We start from the raw sequence: 22,786 nt of genomic DNA, 5'->3' as shown, positions 1-22,786 counted from the left end.
AATTCTGTTAGCAGAAATTTTAAAAAGGACCAAAAGAATACTCCTGCTATTTCTAAGGTTTAAAAAAAAACAAAACAAAAACCAAGCAGAAACCAAGTTCATTGGGGCTTTCATCATTAGCTATAAAGAACCAAAATGCCACCCCTGCTGCCTCCCATTTCAATGGATGGCAAATTGATGGGCCGCTGGAGATTGGGACAGCTGCAGTTGAACAAGGATGGAGAGCACATGGTAGAGGGATACAGGGGTGTTTCTTCCCATTCAGAATCTCTAGCGGCCCTTTGGCTAGCTGCAGCCATCATTATTCCATGTGTTTTGCTAGCACATGAAGAGCTTATTTAGTTTTTAAAATAATAATAAAGAACCTTATGTTTATATAAATAAATGTAAAGATCCATGGCTACCTGAACAGTTTTAATATATGCATCTGAGTCTGATATTGGAAGCTTGTCTTTGCCATCCTTATCTCAACTGAACACTTGATGTGTTGATCTAATGTAGAAATAAACTACTTAGTGATGGTATATGAAGTGCCATCGCTCAAAATTGTATCTGGTAAAAATAGGGAGAAACAAAATGGTTCTTCCCAAGGCAGCCAAGTGAAAGAATGAATCCCAGAATCATCATTTAATGACCCACTAGCTCCACATTGCATAAGAACGGCCATACTGGCTCAGACCAAAGGTCCATCTAGCCCTGTGTCCTGTCTTCTGAGAGTGGCCAATGCCAGGTGCCCCAGAGGGAATGAACAGAACAGGTAATCAAGTAATCCATCCCCTGTTGCCTATTCCCAGCTTCTGGCAAACAGAGGCTAGGGACACCATCCCTGCCCATCCTGGCTAATAGTCATTGATGGACCTATCCTCCATGAATTTATCTAGTTCAGTGAGATGTAAGGTTTCTTTAATCCTTGTGCCATGAGGCATGAATTTTCAGTTGAAGAATTAAACTTTGCAATACCTGTCTGTATTCATATACAAGAAGAAGACGATTTGATTTAGTCCTTAAAATTCTTAGAATGTATGTTTAATTGTGAATTATTCAAATGAGTGTGTGTATGTTTTTAAACTTATGCAGGTGTATGATGATGGCAGATATATTTACCTGGTCACTGAATTGATGAAGGGAGGAGAGCTGCTTGATCGGATTCTCAGACAAAAGTATTTCTCAGAACGGGAGGCTAGTGCTGTATTGTACACTATAACTAAAACAGTTGACTACCTTCATTGTCAAGGAGTAAGTGATACATATTATATCATGATTGTATTTATACTTTGTGTAATTAACAATCACATTTTCTTTTTCTTTTTCTTAAATTTTTGTTGACTTGTTAGTATGTGAACACATTATGAAGAGCGTTGAGACTTCATTTGCGTACAACATAATTTAAACTTCATGCATAATTTATAAAAATGTCTTGCTAGAAAATTAATTTGATTACATAACCTTTTAATTAAGCTACATCGCCATGGAGGGTGAGGAAGAGGAGTACTTTTCTGTATTTCATATGAAGATTTCAGTTTTGACTCATGCAGTTAGATGAAAATCTTTTTGCTCCTCTAATGGAAAACTAGAATGCAAAGTTATTCTAATATGAAGTATTTAATTCCTGTAGAATAATTATGTAAAATAAACTAGTATTTAAACCACCAGAAACAACGTTTTTTCTATAGAAATGTGCCACCCAGAGATCTGATTGGCTATGTGAACTTCAAGTATACAAACAGTTTACTCAGTTATTCTATTTAAAATTGATCTGAATTATTAGAACTATCGAGCTCGAAATACCAATTGGGTTGTTATCAATGCCATAATCTGATTTTTATTTATAATGACCAGATAATGCGTAATCCCCCTGAAGAGCTCAGCCTGATAACTACTTATATACACTAATGAGGTTTGTGCATCACACAGCAGGACGTGGGCATTTTGTGGAAGCCTGATTTTCATTTTGTTCTGAATTTCTGGTTTCGTTATATACACATCTGTACAATCTGTGTGTTTTAATTAATACACATTGCTGTTAATACAAAGCCGCTATCAACTCAGAATAAAATGTAGTTGGATTTTAACTACAATATTATATTTACTCACCTATAAGGCCCCAGCTTTTAGGTTGTAGTCTATTTTAAACCTGTAACACTACTAATGCGTTTATTTTTTATATACATGTTGTTTTCAATAATATATTCCAATTTTAATACCTTTTAAAATGTGTTTAAAGCACATGCTTAGTACTAGAAATGTTTTTATGCCAGAGATTTTATTTTTAATCACACACTTATTAGCAGGAATATTTAGTGGTAAGAGTTCATCCATATATGTGTCTTATAAAAGTCATATTGCAAAGTTACTATTAAGGGTCCAAAATCTAGTTAATGAGTGCATCAGCTTTTCACTTTTTGGCGATGTCTAGATCACAAATGAGATTGGTTATCTTAGTCTTATTCAAAATGTCCACATGGAAAGGTGTTAAAATTCAGATAAATGATGCCTTCTGGTAGAAGATATTTATTACAGATAATGATTGAGGTATATTAAGTTGTGAGGATGCTGTCATAGTACCTCTCTGCCTCTTATTCAAGAATAGGCGTATTTGCTGTAAAGTATCTACTCATATGAGTAAAGATTATTTACATTAGATATTTTTAGTGATAGCACCCCACATATATAGGGGGCCCAACCTTGCAACAATTTCTAACACCTCTACGCCAATATAACGCGACCTGATATGACACAGGTTCGCATACAACGCCGTAAAGCAGCGCTCTGGCGGATCAGCACATCAGCTCCCAGCCGTGGCACTCCACTTCTCGCCGCGAGTGAGTGCGGGGAGGTTGGGGAAAGGACACCCCCCGTACTCAACTGCGGCAGGAAGCGGAGTGCTGTGGCTGGGAGCTGGCGGAGTGGAGCGGGCTTGGGCCGGGCTGCACCACTTCCACCGCTGCAGGTGAGTGCGGGACCTTTCTCCACCCCCACACCCAGCAACACAGCTGGGGCCGGGGCAAGGAAAGCAGAGCGGGCTGGGGCCGCGGCGCTCCGCTTCCCACCACAGGTGAGTACGGGGAGCATCCTTTCCCCAACCTCCCCACACTCACTGGCAGCGGGAAGCGGCGCGCCACGGCTGGGAGCTGGTGGAGTGGAGCGGGCTGGGGCCGGGCTGCTCCACTTCCCGCTGCTGCCGGTGAGTGCCTGTGTCAAAGTTAGACTCAGGACTCACAGTTTGTCAGACCATTCTGTTTTATTAGCTCAGCGCTCTGCTAATAACACCCAGATAATGTGAGCACCATGCAAGACACAAACTATCTTATTTATACAGATAAAGGGTGAGAACTTAACAAGATAACAAAGGAAGCAGAATCAGATAAGTTTACCTGGGCTAGGCATGCATATCTTATTTCCTTACTAACTATTACCCATCTTCTGTTAATGTTTCGCCATTAGCACCATTGTTTATGCCTAATGTTTCTTTTCCTGGCACCTGTATTTCAACATTTCTTATTTCTGCTTAAAGGTACATACAACATTTCTTTAATCCACTCTTATTTTTACAATATAATTCATTCTACTTTCACACCTGTCAGGGGGCGGGGTGTGTTGATAGGGGTCGGGGCAGTCAGGGGACAGGGAGCAGGAGGGTTGGGTAGGGGGTGGGGTCCTGGGGGTGATCAGGGACAGGGGTCTCTGGAGGGGGTGGTCAGGGGAGCCAAAGTAAGTTCGATATAACGCGGTCTCACCTATAGTGCAGTAAGATTGTTTTGGCTCCGGAGGTCCGTGTTATATCGGGGTAGAGGGTATAACCACAGTGAACACTAATATCCTCCTATCAAGTAATAGAATCATTAATGAATGTACAAACCCTCACATTTTCTTGAAATTATTGAATTGAACATAAGATGCATCATAAGATTATGGCAAGAGAGTTTGATTCCATTTGTACAAACCTAGATTCAGTAATGAACACAGGTGTCTCGCTACTTAGAGTGTCTCTTGCATCCGAAGAAGTGGGTATTCACCCACGAAAGCTCATGCTGCAAAACGTCTGTTAGTCTATAAGGTGCCACAGGATTCTTTGCTGCTTCTACAGAACCAGACTAACACGGCTACCCCTCTGATACTCGCTACTTAGAGTAGCTTTCACTACAGGCTGCACTTTTGATAAAATGAAAGCCCATTCAGAAGTTCTGTTTTTTGTAATAATTAAATTTTTTAGATCTTAAAGGGTAAAGTTATATGCAAACAAATAACTATTAAATTGTTATATGAAACAATGCTATATGTAGTACAAAATCGTATGTATGGGGCAATGAACGAAAGAAGAAAAGGATCTTTTTATGTTGTGTGGAAATACTGATATCTTTCTTAATCCATTTCAATCCTAGGCTCTTCTTGTGTCAGAGAGGTTGTCACTTTATTGCAAACCTTCCTAGCATCATCAGACAGGGAAATGTGTTATCCAGTACAGGAGATGTACCTTTTCAGCAATTAGAACAATAATAATTTTATGCCTATAATTATACACTGTTTGAGTCCAATAATTATTTCCCAGATTTAGCCCTGTTAACAAGGTCAGGAAAGAGAACTTTAGAGAAAAGTTGCATTTTCATTTGGTTTTTCTTAAGTTTTTAAGTAAGAAGTTTAATGTAATTTTAGTTATTTAAAGTATCTGACATCACATCAGTGCTAATGACCTTTCCTAGATTAGAATGTAAACAGTATTTCAAATAGAAAAATTATATACTTTCTCATAAATAATCATTTAACATTGTAGTAACAATCCTACTGTTCTAATAAATTGATTAACCTTTGTAGCTTATGACATGCAGTAGGTTTTATTTGTCAGTTGTCGGGAGTCAATAAAGGGTAATTGCATCTTTACCATGATTCAGGAGCTCCTATGTAATGTTACTTTAAAAGATATAGATTTTCTGGAGTTACATCATGTACTTTAAGTAATTGTGTGGATCAGTATTGTGCTACCTTCATAGAACAGTTACAGGTAAGGAAGTTACATATTTTTACAGATATGCCCTATAAACATTTGTTATCTTTACAAGTTACAAATAGCTTCTAAGTATTATACTTTATTTTTTTAAAGGTAGTGCATCGAGACCTTAAGCCAAGTAATATTTTATATATGGATGACTCAAACAATGCTGACTCTATCAGGATTTGTGATTTTGGATTTGCAAAACAACTTCGAGGGGAGAACGGACTTCTTTTAACTCCTTGCTACACTGCCAACTTTGTAGCACCAGAGGTATTGTCAGCAGTTTAATAATATTGACTTTATATGTACCATTCTGACTCATGAAGAAACCATGTTCCATCATCATAACCTTTCTGAGACGGACATATTTTTCTACTAAAAGGTGTGAACAATACGTTTAATTGTTCCAGCTCTTGTTCTCCTTTCCCCTAAACTTTATCTATAAATGCCATTCACACACTGTAAATAAGTCTTCACAATGGCTTTTATTTAACACAAATAAGATGTTCTCTTCCTTTGGAATTTAAAAGCATGACTTCATGAGCAATTTTGTCTCAAATTTATTTCCTAGTTTAATGGGCTAAAATGAACCAACTATATACTCTTTCCTTGCTGTGTAACCAACATTTAGATCCCTTTTGGTCCTACAAAATATTTATTCAATACTGTCTACATTGTGGGCTAGTTTGTGGACTCCTTCCTCAGTTTTACTCTTAGTATTAATAGCAATTTACCAAAACCACTAAAAGTCATTGTTACACTAAAATGGCTGTTACAGTTAAAAAGGGAAACATCCTGTCATGACAATGCTCTGGTTATGTTTCCAGAGTGATGATCTTAAATATTGCCATCCTAAGTCTCAAAAGGATTAGTTCCAAATAAATTCCAGAGACTCCAATTTAGGCTACATATCTTTCTAATTACAACTTCATCATTTTTATCTTTTCTTTAAATATTTGTCCAGGAATGCTCATGTCTCATGTCTTTTTTCCTTATTTTCCCAAGCTTTTTTCCTTAGAGACAATGTTGCTTGTATTGTGCATCTTTAGATTGCATCAACTGTGCCATGTGCATCTAGTATCACAATGGGATCTTTAAAGAGAATACGTTCCTTTAGACAATGAGATGTCACAATAAAAGACACTGAACGTATTTTCCTTTTATATCTGTCCCTAAAGCTCACTGGGATACAATACTGCAGACCTTAATCTGGAAATTGTTTCTGTGGGAGTTTTCCATGATTAAGGACAGTAGGATCAGGTTCTTGGGTTTACATCACAATATTACTGTCAATGTGTTTGTGCTGCTAATCTCTCAAGGAGTGGCTCAAACCTAACGAAATGGTGGTAGTGGCCCCCAGTAGTAAGACAAGCATCTTTTCAAAATATTTATAATGGCTGTCTACATTTAAGAATATTTGCCATATTTCTGTTTGGTTTTAAGAAAGAATGTTGGGATTGGCGTAACCTTTCTGTAGTTTTTTACATGCAGCAAATAAAACTTTAACAGATCTTTGTTTTATAGGTTCTCATGAGACAGGGATATGATGCTGCTTGTGATATCTGGAGCTTGGGTGTTCTCCTTTACACCATGCTGGCAGGGTAAGGTTTTTATCAGCTTTCAGATGTCATCTTAGTTTCCTGGATTTAGTATGATGTATACACACAGACATTCTGATATGACAGCAGCCCTGAGATATATTAGACATGATAATGAATGTAAAAGTTCTACATTTTACTACTTGTTTGAAGGAAAATCTTTTTTTTTCCTACTTGCAATAAGCTTTGTACAGTATCAGGCATTGCGGCATGCTGAGCAACAGTCTTAAAATATATGGATTGCAAGGAAGTATATTTTTAATAGAAGGCTTCCATAATTCTTTAGTGTTCTTCATGTGTTAACATTTAACATAAACTTATGGAAATATTCAAAATCTAGAATCAGTTGCTTTCAATGTAATTGTGCTCTTGTCTGGAAAAAATGTACCTAATATTGTTATAACTAGTATCTAAGATTACTATAACTAAAATATTAGAACAGGAGTACTTGTGGCACCTTAGAGACTAACAAATTTTTTTGAACATAAGCTTTCGTGGGCTACAGCCCACTTCATCGGATGCATAGCAGTTTTTTCATGAAGTTGATGGATTTCCACTCCCTACAGCTAAATGCAGTGCCTTGCATAATGACAGGTTTCAGAGTAGCAGCTGTGTGAGTCTGTATCCACAAAAAGAGTACTTGTGTCACCTTAGAGACTAACAAATTTATTTGAGCATAAGCTTTCGGTACAGACTAACACGGTGCTACTCTAAAATATTAGAAACATTTTTTCTCTATTTCGTTGTTGCTTGATGTGTTTGACAGCCCTACATATGTAGTCATTTTCACTGTATCCTCTGAATAGCTAATTATTCTGGTCTGTATCTTTTGTATAGGAACAGGAGAAAGAACAGTGCTTAAAAATAAGAGTGCAAAACTACCAGATTTGGCAGGGAGATTTAGGGTGACATACACAACTTTTTTTCTGATCATATTCAAGTGACCAACATCCCTTAAGGATTTTGATGTTGACACAAAAATCATACATTACATGGGTATGGAACATTACATTAGATGGGTTTTGAAATCTCTAAATTACAGCATTATGGAAAAAATGAATTGAGTTACTTTCTTTATCAGTATCCAAATATAAAAGGATGCAATTTCTGTTGAAGTTTTCATAGCAAATAATAAACTGGGGTTGAGATTTAAAGCGACACTTTTAGTAAAATGATAGTATCATATCCTTAATCTTTAGTGCTATCACCTATTTCTTTTAGGCAGACAATTGACTTAATTTTAGCAGCAAATTCCAGTTTATAGATTCATATCTACCTATTTGAATTAATATATTATTACTTGATTCATCAATGTGAATTTCAAAATATAAATGTTTGTATTGTGACCCTAACGATAATGATAATGTGTAATTAATACTTCTAAAAAAATTGCAGAGTCAGACTCCTATTTAGTAACGTTCTACCCTAGCTTCAGCATCAGAAATTTTGCAGATCAAGTTTTCATACTGTCTTCTGATAACTGCCTTGCAGCTAACAGGCCAAATTAGTTTTGTGTAAGGTTCTAGTGAACCTTCTATAGACAACTGCTTAGTGTTAAGATTTCATTCCTCAAAATGCTAATTCAAATTCAATGAATTCAAAATCTGAATATATGATGGTGCTTGGTATTTTGGGGATCTTCAGAGTAATATCTCTGAGCTGGAATATTAGTGACACAAACTTTAGCAATAAACATGGAAAAGCTTTCACAGCTGTCATGACATTCCTGAACAAGAATCCAACCCATTTTACTGAAATTTGAAGCACATACTGCTTCTCAGGGTGGCTATCCTATACCAGTCTGCTAACGGGGCATTGTCCTAATTCTTGTTAGACCAGTTAAAGATGATTTTGCAAGAATACAGTACTGAAAGTAGTAATCCTTAGAGTAGATTCTCCTTATAGCAAGAAATGGTAAATTTTGCTACATGAGTTTCACAATCTTTTAGTAGTCTGGCGATTATAGCTTTAATGCACAATGGACACTCACTAGTAGTAGCAGCACATGAGTAAAAGGCTGTAGCTGCCATTTAGTTCTCTAACTTGTACTTCTCATCCCACTATAACACTTTCGAAAAGTACTTTTCTGGACTAAAATGTCTCATACACCTCTACCTCGATATAATGCTGTCCTTGGGAGCCAAAAAATCTTACCGTGTTATAGGTGAAACTGTTAAATTGAACTTGCTTTGATCCACTGGAGTGCGTAGCCCCGCCACCCTCCCCCCCCACTGGAGCACTGCTTTGCCGCATTGTATCCCAATTCGTGTTATATCGGGTGGCGATGTAATTATTTGCAGTCAAAAGATTAATATTTTTGGAACATCTGGAATGTAATTTATTTTTTAGATGTAGAGAAGTAACAAAAACACACAGGTTGTTTCTGCTTTTCAAAGGGGCTTAATTTTAGGCCCTCCCAGAACCTGAAAGAGGACTGTTTTAGAAGTGTAAACATTGTGGACTTTGTCCTCCATTATAGCAGTTATATAACATATTTCATAGGTTAATTCTTCAACTTTAAACAAAACTTATGAAATCATTAACTTTTAAAAGATATTAATATTCAGTATGCACCAGGTACTTGACCGTCACTGTGTGTATCTTAGAATGTTAGTGTTAATGTTCTATATCCTCATGCTCATAGGTTGGGAAAGGCAAGAGGCTTCAACCATGAAGTTCTCAAAAATGCAGCTCTTTCTGGGTAGCAAACAGTCATACATCTGGGATTAATAAATTATTGAAATCACAGTAAATTACAATTGAAGGGTAGTTGCAAATGTTTGCAAACAGTGTCATGTGCTAATGTAAATCTTATCCAAGTTTTACTCAGTGTTTGCTTCTAGACATGGAAGGAACAAGACAACATAACGTTCTCAGGAACTATTCAGGTCTCTTGGATGTGGTTTATATTTATTAATTTTAACTCTTCTGAGCACTCCGCAGCTGGATTCATGGTTACTGAGGGATCTGACTTTACAGGCAGAGACTGTTTCTTAAAACTTTCTAAAAGGTTCTGAAAACAGCTTTTCTGTAATTTTGAGAAATGACAGCCTCCCAAACTTGAGTCTTACAAATGTGACTGGGACTGTTTTTTATTTTCTGTCCATGATAAAAGGTATAGACATATTTATGGACTTCAGTCAGATTTATTGATCACTTCATTGCCGTTCAGTTTAAAAAGTGTGATGACCTCACATGAAGATATTCCCCATCATTTCTATTTGTGAAACATTTCAGTTTAATTGATGAACTCTGGAATGGTAAGAATGTATAGCCTGCAAGTTGTTAACCTTTAGCTACTATGGATCTTTGGTCTGTACTTAGTTTGTTCCACTGGATAAGCCACTGCAATGAATAAAAAGAAAAGTTTTTAAAGATTAAATTTTCATGTATTTTTAGTAAATATCTGAAATCACATAATATAGTAGTAACACAACCATAAGTATCTAGACAGAATAACACTGCTTTCTGAAGATTTGCTTACGTCATGTTTCTTTATAGATTTCATATACATGTAATCCTTTCTTTGCTTGTAATTTTTTTTAAAATAGCTATACTCCTTTTGCCAATGGTCCCAATGATACTCCTGAGGAAATCCTGTTACGAATAGGCAGTGGAAAATTCTCTTTAAGTGGAGGCAACTGGGACACTGTTTCAGATGCAGCAAAGGTGTAAATATATTTTATCTTCTATAGTACCATCTAGGGTACAAGCAAATATATGTTAAGCTTGATCGGATATCTGACTAGTGTAACTTAACTCTTAGCCATTTTATTTTGGTATATTTTTGTCTGTGTATGGAATCTGTGGTATATTTTTTTGATGGTTTCTGATGCTAGGGCTATATCAAGAGTTGCATTTTTAACAAGGGAAGAATGTTTTTACAGTGCCTCACAAAGCCCACGTGTAAAACTTTAAGTGCTCTATACAAGAGGTTCGGGATCTGTTCTACACTTCTCTCTTGCTGGAAGACTTTCGGCAGTCTTTGGAGGACAAAGATGGTGATGTCATATTTCAGGGCTAAAACCTGAGTTGTATTTCCAGCAGAGCCAGCTGACGTGGGATGGATTTGTGTGAGACTACTTTAAATCTGGTTCTTGTTGAGTCATGGCTACCTGATTCTTGCTTAGCACTATTAACATCATACTATCATGGACTCCAAATTCACAAAGTCAGAAGGATGAAAGCTTAATGTTTTATTGTATTCATGTGAACTACAAAACAAAAGTGAGAAATGTTAAGCCAAAATTGCTGCACTGAATGCTCTTGCTGACTAGGCTGATAAAGGCTGATTTCAGCAGAGAAATAAGTTTTTTACTAACTTTTAAAATTCACCCCACCCCTACAAAATAATGTTACCTTCTGGTTTACTGAAGGTGTTCCCGAATGTGAAGACTAACTACTTATTACTACTAAGTTGTGTTCCATGGTATTTGTGATTGCACAGAACAATGCATTCTGGGATACAACCAATAAGCTAGAAGCCAAGAGAAGTTTAAAGGAAAAAATGTTTTTATAGGGTTAGTTATAAATGTCTTTGAATTTCTCCATAACCTGTCTAATGAGGACATTCAGCACAAAAATCTGAGTGATTTTAAAATAGCTCCCTAAAATTAACCATCACCAAGCCTGTCAGTTGACTGACATGAGAACTGCAGTTCAGGTTTCAGACTGACTTGCAAATGTGACTATTCTGATTTTTCTAAGACTTATTATTTCCAGTCAAAAGTTGGAAAGACTGCATCTGATAAACCAGGAGGAAAATACTTCCAGAAAAATGAAAAACTTTGTTTCTTGTATGTCCATAAAGACATATCAAAAGTAGCACAGCTTTTATATGGCAATTCACATTTAAATCAAATTATGTGTTTATTTAGGATTTGCTTGACTTCAGAATTTTAACTAGAAAATTTAAATAAAAGCATAAAAAGTTGAAGAAAATTTGTAAATACTCCAGGTGGCAAATTTTAAATTTCAGTGAAATATAATGACATGATAGTGGTTAAAAACTAGAAAAATCTACTCAGATTAATATTCTGGTATGCAACACACCAAGAGCAAAGCAAAACACAAACAATAATGATAAGGCTATGACTCAAACCAACAAAATACGAAAAAAAATAGTTGACTGCCATCTATTTATTCTGAGTATTTCAACATGTAAAGTTGCCTCTTACTTGCAATGCTTAGATATCACCAAGTTTTTGGTTTGGGAGCAAACATTCCACTGCAATTTTTGCATCTCCTGTGATGAATGTTGTGCTAGTCGGTGAAAATCAACTGGAGGAACTAACCTATTTTTTCATGACCTAGCTATGTGAATTGCAAAAGTAATCACACAGTATCAATGGTAAAAAATTAGGTTATATTTTAAATCTGAGTTTTAGTAACCTAAAATGGTGCTAGTATAATTATAAAATTTAACCTGCCCCATTAGTAGGTTAATAGACTTTAAAGCTACAAAGGGACCAATATTGATAATCTAATCTTACCCCCTTAACACAGGCAGTAGCATTTTACCCATAATTCCCACATCAAGCCCATGGTTTGTGACATATCTTTTAAAAAGATGTTAAATCTAGATTTAATGACTGTCCAATTAGTTATCCTCACTTAGTTTTATCCTCGTTTAAAATAAAATGTTTTTCTAATCTGAGTTTGTCTAGCTTCAGCCTCAAGTCAAGTGCATTACACAAGTCTAAGTATATTGTGTCAACATGGTTACCTTTCTCAACCCAACTTGTAATTTAACCAGAAAGATATGTTTGATGCTACCTATTTTCCATAAAATATTGTTGACTGGCACTAATATACCATCATGTAATTCTTTAATGACTGCTTCGTGTATCAGCCATTCCTTGATTTCACCAGGATCAGGGTTGGCCTATAGTTACCCAAGCCGTTCAGTTTACCCTTTTAAAGTTTTGGCACACTAGCCGTTTTCCAGCCATCTGGAACTTTCCTAGTAATTCAAGGCTTGTTAAAAATCAGCATCAGTGGTTAAGAGAGATCCTTCACCAATTTTTTAATACTCAGATGCAAATTATATTTAGAAGTATTGAACTATAGTAGCTGTTTAACATCCAACTTAGTTACTGCTGGAAAAGGCAAAAAAATCATCACTGTGAGATGTGAATGCATCACCCAGCTTCTTTCCAAAAAAACACATAAATATTTACTGAACGCTTCTGCCTTTTTGTTTCATTCGTGATAATTTTCCCATTTCTGTTAGTAACAGACCTATACTATTACTAGGATTTATTTTGTTCTTGATATATTTTTTTAAATGCCTCGTATTGTCCTTACTCCAGTTGCTGAGTAATCCTTCTTTGTTCTTGCTTTTGTTGAGATCCTTCCTTCCACCTATTAATGTGTTAATTTATTTGTTCTCTCTCTCACCTTCTTTTGACCAACCTTGCAATTGCATATTAACTTAAAATAGCACTTTCCTAATACTCCAACAGGGCAAAACCAAATGTACACTTCTGGTCAGTTTCACTTTTCAAGTTTGAAGTTTTTCCACTTTAAAGTACAGAGGCATATCACTATATCTGAGTTTTAGATTTTGCAGCTGGTAGTCCAGACATGAATTATATAGCAGGAGTGAGGAGGAGCATCTGCCACTAGAAGAAATGCATCCAAGGCAAATGGATTGCTTCTTTGTTTGTTTTGGGTTAGTGTTAACTATTTCTGCCCTTGTTCTGAAAGATGACTGGATTCATAAGCAAACCGAAATATGAAAAATCATGAACATTCTAAAAAGGCTCTGTTTAGAATGAATGCTCATTCTGTTAACAGACTTCATTGTACCTATATAGTGTCACACATTGTATTCAGACATCTGAAGTGTCAAGACACAGAATGCCCCACTTCAGCTATTGATTTCCTTGTTAGATGTGGCTTGTTAGATCCTTCCAGATTAATTAAATGGCTTTTTTCATGTTGTTAGTCATTAACACTAACTTTCTGACACTTATATTTGGATGTAACCACTGTATATGTGTTTTTTATCATTTCAATCTAGGACTTGCTATCCCATATGCTTCATGTAGATCCACATCAGCGATATACAGCAGAGCAAGTATTAAAACACTCGTGGATAGCCTGCAGGGACCAGTTGCCTCATTATCAGCTAAACAGACAAGATGCACCACATCTAGTTAAGGTAAAACAAAAAGTCCTCCATCTCAATACGTGTGAGCTTAACACTTGAGAGAAAAGCAATTTTTTTCTGACTCTGCTAATTATCATCTGCTAAATTCATTAATGTCATCTGCCAGTTGCTGTTTCAGCTGGATTTAGGATGGCTTTTCATTTCCTGTCCTAAACTGCAGATGTGGCTTTTGGGATTTTTCAATATTTTTTTTTTATTACAGAGGATGTTAGCATGGAAATAAGGACCTTGTTGAAAAGGGGTTAATCTACTTTTTACTGTATGTGCTTCACTTGACATTGTCCTTTCCATGGTTGCTCTGTTGCCTGAGGGGGTGGTTCTTGTTCCCTCCTTCCCCAGTAATGTCAGTGGAGGAGAGCCCCGTGGAGGGGGTTGGCAGAGGAAATGAGGAGGTCAGTTGTTCCCAGGTTTGCTCCCCTGCCCAGATAAGCCCCTCTGTCCTATTTCTGTGGGATCAGGACTTTGTAGATCACAAGGAAGTATGTGGGGTGAGAAGGGGAGTATCTATTCTGTTTGAAATTCCCCTTAGATCCTTTTTTGTAGCATCCTTCACTGTATGCCCAAACCTTGGTTCATGGCCTTTGGTTCCTTTTGGCTCCTCAGTTGGATGCCAGAATATCCATGGCCACCAAAAACTCCAGTAGTACTAAACACGGAAGACTGGCCACTTAGCAACTTGTGTTGCTATGACCACTTCACCCAGTCATCCATTCTATACTGGCTCCTCATTGAATGCAGAGTTCAGAGTCTCTCTCCTTGTATTCAAAGCCTTCTTGGGGATTGGCCCTAGTTACTTGAGAATCACCTCTGCATCCATTTTATGCAACTACGACCTCCCACTGTGTAGAACAATGAAACTGTTGAAGATAGTTCATGGGTGCAAAAGAGAGATTTCTCAGGTGCTGGTCCTAGACTATGGAACCAGACACTTGCAGAGCTCAATGCTGAACACCTTTCTTAGAATTAGCATTCTCTCTGTCGTCACACAATGCGCACACTCACTCAGAAACATTCAAACAAAATATTGACAAACTAATCAAGTTTTTTGTCCTAGAGGCTGAGAGAAGAGAGTGTTGCTGTTCTTTCTATTTTTTTAAATACTAGAGTAAAAGGGGCAATACTCGTACCCAGATGAGAGAATTTTCTGGAGGCTTTAGCTGGTCTCCAAGGCGATGTCTGTACATCAAGCTGGAATTTACACTTCCAGCTTGAGGAGACTTACCTGCACTAGCTCTGATCAAGCTAGTGTGCTAAAAATAGTGTAGCTGCAGCAGCATGAACACGAAGAGCTGAACCCTGAATATCTACCTAGCATCTCAGGCAGGATCATCTCAGGCTGGCTGGCCCCTCCTGGTACTCGCAGGGCTCTCCCGGGAACCACAGCTGCAAAAGGAGCAGAATGTGCAGCTCCTCTGGCATGGCTGTACTGCCCCCAGCCCTGCCCTCCGGCGGGGCTGCTGTACAAACCCCGGACAGGACTCGGGAGAGAGAGCTGCATGGAAGGGCTGGGGGCGGTACAGCAACGCCAGAGGAGCTGCTGGCGTCGGGCTGCTCAGCATTCCCACGTTCTGCTCCTTTTGCCGCAGCTGTTCTAGAGAGCCCTGCAGTTCAGAAGTCTCCAGCGCAGCGGGAGGAGGACAGGGGGTCCCCCCTCTCCCCTCCCAGTAATGGGGGATGGATCATGGGGAGGGGATGGGGAGAGCGCATGAGCTCTGGGCTGGGGGCAGGGAGGGGAAGGGTCACGTGGGGAGGTCAGGTGACCCCCCCTTCCCCCCTTTAGCTGGTGCCCCCCCTTTGTGTCCCTCCCATGAGTGCAGCGTACTGGTAAGAAATGAATTCTACTTCCACCGCTGGCCTCATGAACATATTGGAAATTTAATGGAAAGTGAAATAAATGTTACTGGGAAGAGGGAACAGACCTAAGGTCTGTGAAGAACCCATGCTCAGAAGCCTTGAGGACCCAGGCATAAATATTAATTATCCCTTTATCAACACAAGGTTTTACAAAAGTAATTCTGCCCTAACACAAGTTGTCTCTGTGGCTTTTCCAGGATTCATAAAGAATGAATATTTAACATTCAGTGTTTTCGTTCCCAGATAACTTTTACAATCTTTGTGGATTTCATTGTTCTCTAGGGGGCCATGGCTGCCACATATTCTGCACTGAATCACAAGACATTTCAGCCAGTCTTAGAGCCTGTCGCAGCTTCAAGTTTAGCTCAACGACGGAGCATGAAAAAGCTAACTTCAACAGACTTATAGATCCACTGGGGCACCTTAGCCAAACTGGAGCAAAGGAAAATCCAATAAGTGGCTCTATATTTGCCTGACCTGTGTTCGAAAGACATATATGGTTTCCTGCTACACTACTTGAATTCTGTAAAAGTCCTTTTTTAAAAGAAAAAAATCCACAGGTTCAGGGGGATTCACACTGTGTTGTTTTACAGGCGGTGTCCATGTTTATTTAACTTAAACATCAGGGTACATCACAAAGATCATAAGGTATTTCCGTACACTGTCCTTTCAGAGATTTGTTACAAATATTCTTTACATACTGTATAGTTTTGCTGGGTTCATGAAGTGGTTTAGGGGACCATTACCAATAACCAAGTCGTACGTAAAAAGTGTCACGGTGTCAGTATTTTTACCATCAAACCTATTTGTAAAAAATCCACAAGTTCTTACTTAAATTACTTTGTAATTGGGCACTTACCAATGGACTCCATTCATTTAACTCATTGATGCTAGAAGACCAGACTGATCACCTTACTGTGCCAGTGCAAAATGCATTAGTGTTAATACGGGAGTTCTACGCTTGCCTGGTGCCAAGAATTAAAAAGGTTTGTGTACAAATGGGGTGCATCTGAGACATTGCACTTCATCCATAAAATTAAAATGATCACTTGTGAACCAAACAACTGGATAACAAGTGACCTTGTTTAGGGAATGGGTGTCTCTAATGTCAGTGTGTATTTCTGTCTATAGCAGTGGTGGGCCCACGCTGCTTCCTGCAGCTCCCATTGGCTGGAAACGGTGAACCACGGCCACTGGGAGCTGTGGGTGGCCGCGCCTGCAGAGAGTCAATGTAAAACTGTCTCGTGGCCCGCCAGCGGATTACCCTGACGGGCCACGTGTGGGCCGCAGATTGCCCACCACTGGTCAGTAGTCATAAGCTTGGGGAAACACCCCTGTTTTCAGCATAAAAGATCTTACTGTGTTCTGTACTGAGCTATGAAAATGATTATATTATAAGTCTTCAAGAGCGAGAGCCTGAATAATATTGGTACTACTTTAGATAGGACATGTGATAGTAGTCCAAGTAGTCCATATGCTTTTAGTTATCTTCTCTCTCCTTCTGTAACTTGACTGAATTATGCCTTCCTATTCCATGAGGAACATAGGGACTTCACCACTGCCTGCCATCTTTTGACAGTCTCTTGCTGCAGTCTTAACTCTTCCCGTATCATTTTGATAGCTTTCTATTGTGTGTTTCCATGTTATGCTTGGTCTACCTTGTTGCCTCTGCCCTCGGGGTTCCAGTCCAACTCCTGTCTTACGTTGTTTGGGTTTTTCCTCCATGTATGTTCTAGTCATCTTCATTTTCGTTCCATAATTTTCTGACCTATCAGTATATTTTGTCGTCCTCCAGAGCTCGATTTTTTTTTTCCATCTGATATTAAGGATTTGTTTCAGGCAGTTGTTTATGAAAACTTGGAGTTTAGATAGTAAGGTCTTAAGTGTCCAAGTTTCAGTGCCATCTGTTAAGAATGACTTCACAATGTTGTTAAATATTTGAAATTTTATTTGAAGGGCAATATTTCTGTTTCTTCAGATCAGCTTTAGAGTTATGAAGGCATGTCTGGTTTTCGCTATTTTGACTTTAACGTCTGTCCTACCTGTTGTACTTGATATGTGAAATATTGGACCGATTCTATGTCAGGCCCAGAAAGTGTTGGTGTTTCTTGTTGTGTGTTGATTTTCAACCCTACTAATTGTGCATATGCCCAAAGATAATTTGTTTCAGCTTGCATGCCTCTCTGAGCATAGGATAGCAAGTTGATGTCACCTGCAAAGTCTAGATCATCTAACTTTTGTGTGAAACTCCATTGTAAGACCACAGAACAATCAAGTGGCATTCTCATTACCCAATGTGCTACCAGTAAAAAGATCATGGGTGACATAAGGCATCCTTGTCTGCTGCTGGGAGGAAACTCAAATGGCTTAGGTCGCTGTTATGTATTACTGGCAGGTCATATTTTCACAGAAACTCTGTGTGATCACAGATTTCTGAGGGATTCCATAGTGGCATAGCAACTTCCATAAAGCTGTTTTGTCCACTATATCAAAGGCTGTCCATCAGTACCTGGCTATCCCTGTGTACGTGGACTGTATTGCTGTTCCTTTGGCAGTCTTTTCTATTGAAGAGCAGTATATTCAATGTTAGCTTATCCTGGATTGTTAGGTAAACTGACATTTCATTGTAGCATATTTGGCACATAGTTTATTAGTTTTATTTATTTAAATGTATGTAATTGCTCCTATGTCCCTTGGCACATGTACAAATATTACAAAAGATAAATGCAAAGACTCATGGCCCTGTTAAAAACCCTCTCCTTGGCTAACCACAGGTGAAATCTGGGAAAATAAGTAAGCCTTGAAATGTGCCCTTAAAGTCAGTAGGTACAGGATTTTGACCAAAGAGGGTGAGTAGGTTCCACAGTTGTGGACCTCACTGAAAATATCTTGCTGTCCTCTCCCTCTCTGTTTGAATGTCCAGGCATTTAGTTAAGTACCTCAGCTGACCTGAACTACTTTGGTATATCACATGCACAAAGAGAGAGAGAGAGTGTTAGTCTGTAGTACTGCCAGATCCCAAATGATTTTAGATTTTTCTAAATCAAAACCAACACTTCGAATTGCACCTAGGAGTGAACTAGAACCTCATGCAATTCTCAGAGGATGTGATAAAAGAAAGCATTTCATGAAGCTTTAGACACTACTACACAATTGTTCTAATATAGTAGCGTGATAAACATCTTAAATATTAGGAAAGTATATTAGTGATCTACTGCTAAATTTGAACACACTGAGAATCATTATGGCCAAAAATCAATTATTGTCCTGACTTGTCTGCTATCATTGAATTTCTAATCCCGTAATGTTTTTATAGCAGATCATAAAATGTTGATCTGGGGTGAGGGGGAGACTTTGCATACTGAGATAATACAATGCTGTGAAGGCTTTTGGGGGGATTCTGGAATAACAAAAGTAGCAGTAACTCATCCTAAAATGTGGAAGTGACTCGCTGCTTTTTTTGTTGTCATTGGGAGTAGTGTAGATGTGCAGGAGGTAGGAATTGCCTTACTGAACAATTAAGTATTTTAAATTGGGATGCTTGTAGTATGGGATTTAATGAATATGAAGAGCATGTGTACACTAGTGTGTCATGCCTGCTACTCAATTTCTTGGGTATAATAGGGTGTTGGAAATATTAGGGCCCATTTGTACCTAATTTGAGGTGCCTGTTTGAAATGCTTGAAAAGTAACAAAGAACACATACTACTTAGAAAGAATTCTGCATCTTGCATGTTCTATGTTTTTTTCATTACTAGAGACCTTTGCGTGCAATTAAGTGTACACCTCTCCATATTTCCCACCTAATATTGTAATATTAAAAACTATTTCTATCAAAATTGAGATCACAAAAAATCAGACTCTGGATGGGGAACAGAGCAAAAAGCACGTTTAAAAACAAAGGTCCATTTGTAATGTAGATTTTAATGTTAAAATAATAAAAATGTGGGAGAGAACATCTAAGATGCTAAGCTTAATTGTTTTCAATTTTTTCCCTCAAAGTTGCAGCTGGTCTTTTTTGGTTTTATTCATGAGTGATTTAGCAGTGTTTGCATTGGTATTTTCACTTAACTTGTTCAGACCCACTGGGCAATAAGCACCTTACAAGTATTGTGTACTAAATTGGTAATAAGCAGGCCAAGATACTTAGCATGTAATGCTATCTTCCTGGAGTGAAGGATAGGGTTGTAAAGAGGAAAAATGTACAGACATGCTGATTGGTGAACACAGAATTTAGAACACTTTCTAAGTCAATCCTGCAGTTTAGATAAGAACATCACGAAGCTCCACTACAAGTTGCACTCCCCGGGCAAAAATAAGGTTTCCTTGGCCGCACCATTAGAGGGGTAATCTTTTCACAGAGACAAACTGTGTAGACAACACCTTTGTTATATTTGACACAAAACACCAGGCCTACATGGCATGTCTATTTCCACTTTTATTTTGGGAATAAGGCACACTTATTGTAACTAGTGCAAACAAAATCCTGTCTAGATGCTTAAGATTTCATCCTGTCAGTCTTTCAGTTTCTGTGGGTATTGCTGGAATCCAGAATAAAGTTTCACCTTCACATTTCCAGAACACCCCCCTACAGTGTTTCATAACACAATCTTCATTAATGCTCTTTTGGGGTTTGAACTGATTTTTCTCATTTTAAAGGAAAATGCCAGTGTTGCAGAACCCAGTAGTCATGGAATTTAAAAGGTAAGCAACATGAACTCCTCATGAGTAATCTGTGAATTGTTTGAAAATGAAGATAATTACAATTATTTGAGTCTTTGGTAGGGGCTATTGAAAGGTGTAATTTGTGTCTTGTACGTATAGCTACCACACAGTCAAAGATGGGGTTGCCAGGTGTCCAGTTTTCAGCCGGAACACCCGCCCCCTCCCTCACTCTGAACCTCTCGGGCCCCAGCCCAGAGTTCCCTCCTGCACACCTTATTTCTGTTTCCATCCCAGAGCCTGCACCCCCAGCCGCAGCCCTCACCCCTCCTGCACACCAACCCCCTGCACCAGCCCAGTGAAAATGAGTGAGTGAGGGTGGGGGAGAGCAAGCGTTAGAGAGGGGATGGAGTGAACTGGGATGGGGCTTGGAGAAGGTTTGGGGCGGGGCAGGGCCTCAGAAGGGGCAAGGCAAGGGTGTTCGGTTTTGTGCGATTAGAAAGTGGGCAACTTAGCATTTTATTGTGGGTACTGGCTTAAAAATAAGCTACAATACTGTAGTAAATTTTTTACTTTCATCCTTAAGTCCCTTTATAAAAACAGAATGGAAAGATACTTGTACATAGGGATTTCTGCAGTGCTAATTACCATCCTACCTAATATGATCCAACACAGGCTAGTGTCTCAAATATCATTCCCCAGCAAGAAGCCTGCCAAAAGTCATAGTCTCAGTAGTGCAATTGTAATCAAAGCCTTTTTTTTCCAAATACATATTCACATAGAGCCTCGCCAGCTTCCACTGTAGTAAGTGGCAAGACTCATATTTACTTCAGTTTGAGCTGGAGCAGATCTGTAATAAAAGGCGTCATACCCTGTGCACTGTGAGATTGTAAAATGTAAAGATCTGCAATGGGCTCCTGGCCCCATTACTCAAAAGCTATGCGGTGGCACCAACAGCAGATGTTGCAGAATCAAAAGTATCTAGGGAGCTTCAGTATGGGCAGATTGTCTTAAGCCAACATGTTTTGGCTTTTGTGATCTGTTATTGAATACAGGTTTTAGTTTTTGTGTGTTTTCCTTATGCTCAAAAGGAGAGTGTTTAAGATAAATGAAAGATTTTTTTTTTAGAAGTTAATTTTCAGTGTGTTTAACCTCCTGTTTGATTCAATTGTAGTAAAGTTGTGGGGGAGGGGAATCCTTTAGTTATATAATACCACAGGAGCAATATATTTGACACAACAGTTGATCCACAATCACTTATTAAAGCATTCATACATATTACCAAGTGTGTGTATGTATAGAAGACAAACGCTGTACTTGGTTATATACCACACTTCTGTATTAGCAACTGTTCAATTAAGTGATTTCAGAATACTAGCTGTCCTTATTTCCAGTGTATATTTTTAAGAATAATTGCTCCCAAACTGCAATATTTTCCTGACTGTTGATAAACCTGCATATTTCTTTGTGAATATAAATAATATGGAAATTAAATTGAGGAAAAGCAGCTGTATGGCTAAAGCTGAATAGTAGAGTAACAAGTCTGTGGGGTTTTTTTTTAAACCTTTTATAATACAAATCCTTGTCTCTTATTGGGTTTTTTCTATGTAAGGAAAACACATTCGTTCGTGAAAACTCTAATTGGCAAGTCCCCTTATTGATAAATATGTTCCAGAAATAATCATTCAAACTCATTTATAGTCATCAGCAGTAATTACACCTGTTTTTGTTAGGGTACTGAAAAAAATAGCAAGAAGGTATCTCCTTTGCAGGGCAAAGTGTTACTATAATATGTATGTTGCATTAGGCTTACTATTGTCATAATTTCCCAAGCACTTTGGCATTCTTGCACTGATACTCTGATTATAGCTAAAACTGTTTTGGCATGTAATTGGGCATAAATCTCAATATATGAAAGGGCATTAAAGTTAAAACAAAGCGTGCAATTCAATTATATGCTATCTGAGGTACTTCAAAGATGAACTATACAAAAGGTCCCCATTGTCAGATATTGTAACTATCGTTCCTTCTCTAAACATATTGTGGATTTTGTATCATATTGTATTTATTTCATTTTTTAAAAGATGTTTTCTTTAAAGCTCTGTACATATTGACATTAAAGTTTGCATTGTACTACATTCTTCTCCTTGTAAGGCTGAATCCAGTAGTGCATTATACAGTATGTATTTTTTCTTTTACACTATGCTGCTAAATATTACTCACCTGGAATTACAACATGCCAAAGACGACTTAGAAATTGTATTTATTTTTGTTAAAAGCATTGTGAATAATTATAGAGGGACAGTTTTAAATAGCTGGCAGTTCCTTTGGGTACTAGGAAAAAAGTGCAAGTTTATTCTTTATAACTGACCTAATGTGATCATGTGTGATTCAGAAACTTTCCAAGCCCATTTTAAACTTTTTTTTAAAAAGCAGGGAGCCAACTTTCATAAAATAACCTATACTGTGAATTGCATTATTTATTGAACTTTGCTATATATTTCAAGC

At 37.9% G+C, this 22,786-nt stretch overlaps 1 protein-coding gene across 4 annotated transcripts in view; it reads left to right on the top strand.

The window, feature by feature from the left end:
• Positions 1-22,419, top strand: part of RPS6KA6 (ribosomal protein S6 kinase A6) — an 81,585-nt gene extending 59,166 nt beyond the window's left edge. For all 4 annotated transcript variants that reach the window (XM_045030418.1, XM_045030415.1, XM_045030416.1 and 1 more), the window contains 6 exons: positions 1,078-1,236; positions 5,099-5,260; positions 6,515-6,591; positions 10,140-10,257; positions 13,613-13,753; positions 15,899-22,419. In XM_045030418.1, coding sequence (XP_044886353.1) covers positions 1,078-1,236; positions 5,099-5,260; positions 6,515-6,591; positions 10,140-10,257; positions 13,613-13,753; positions 15,899-16,024 — 783 coding nt within the window. In that variant the 3' untranslated portion in view covers positions 16,025-22,419. The remainder of the gene's footprint in view (positions 1-1,077; positions 1,237-5,098; positions 5,261-6,514; positions 6,592-10,139; positions 10,258-13,612; positions 13,754-15,898) is intronic.
• Positions 22,420-22,786: the final 367 nt, after the last annotated feature.

The sequence above is a fragment of the Mauremys mutica genome, chromosome 9 (assembly GCF_020497125.1).
Source record: "Mauremys mutica isolate MM-2020 ecotype Southern chromosome 9, ASM2049712v1, whole genome shotgun sequence".
Taxonomy (NCBI): Eukaryota; Metazoa; Chordata; order Testudines; family Geoemydidae; genus Mauremys; species Mauremys mutica.
The sequence above is the reverse complement of the archived record's forward strand: the minus strand, read 5'-3'. Positions and strand labels throughout refer to the sequence as shown.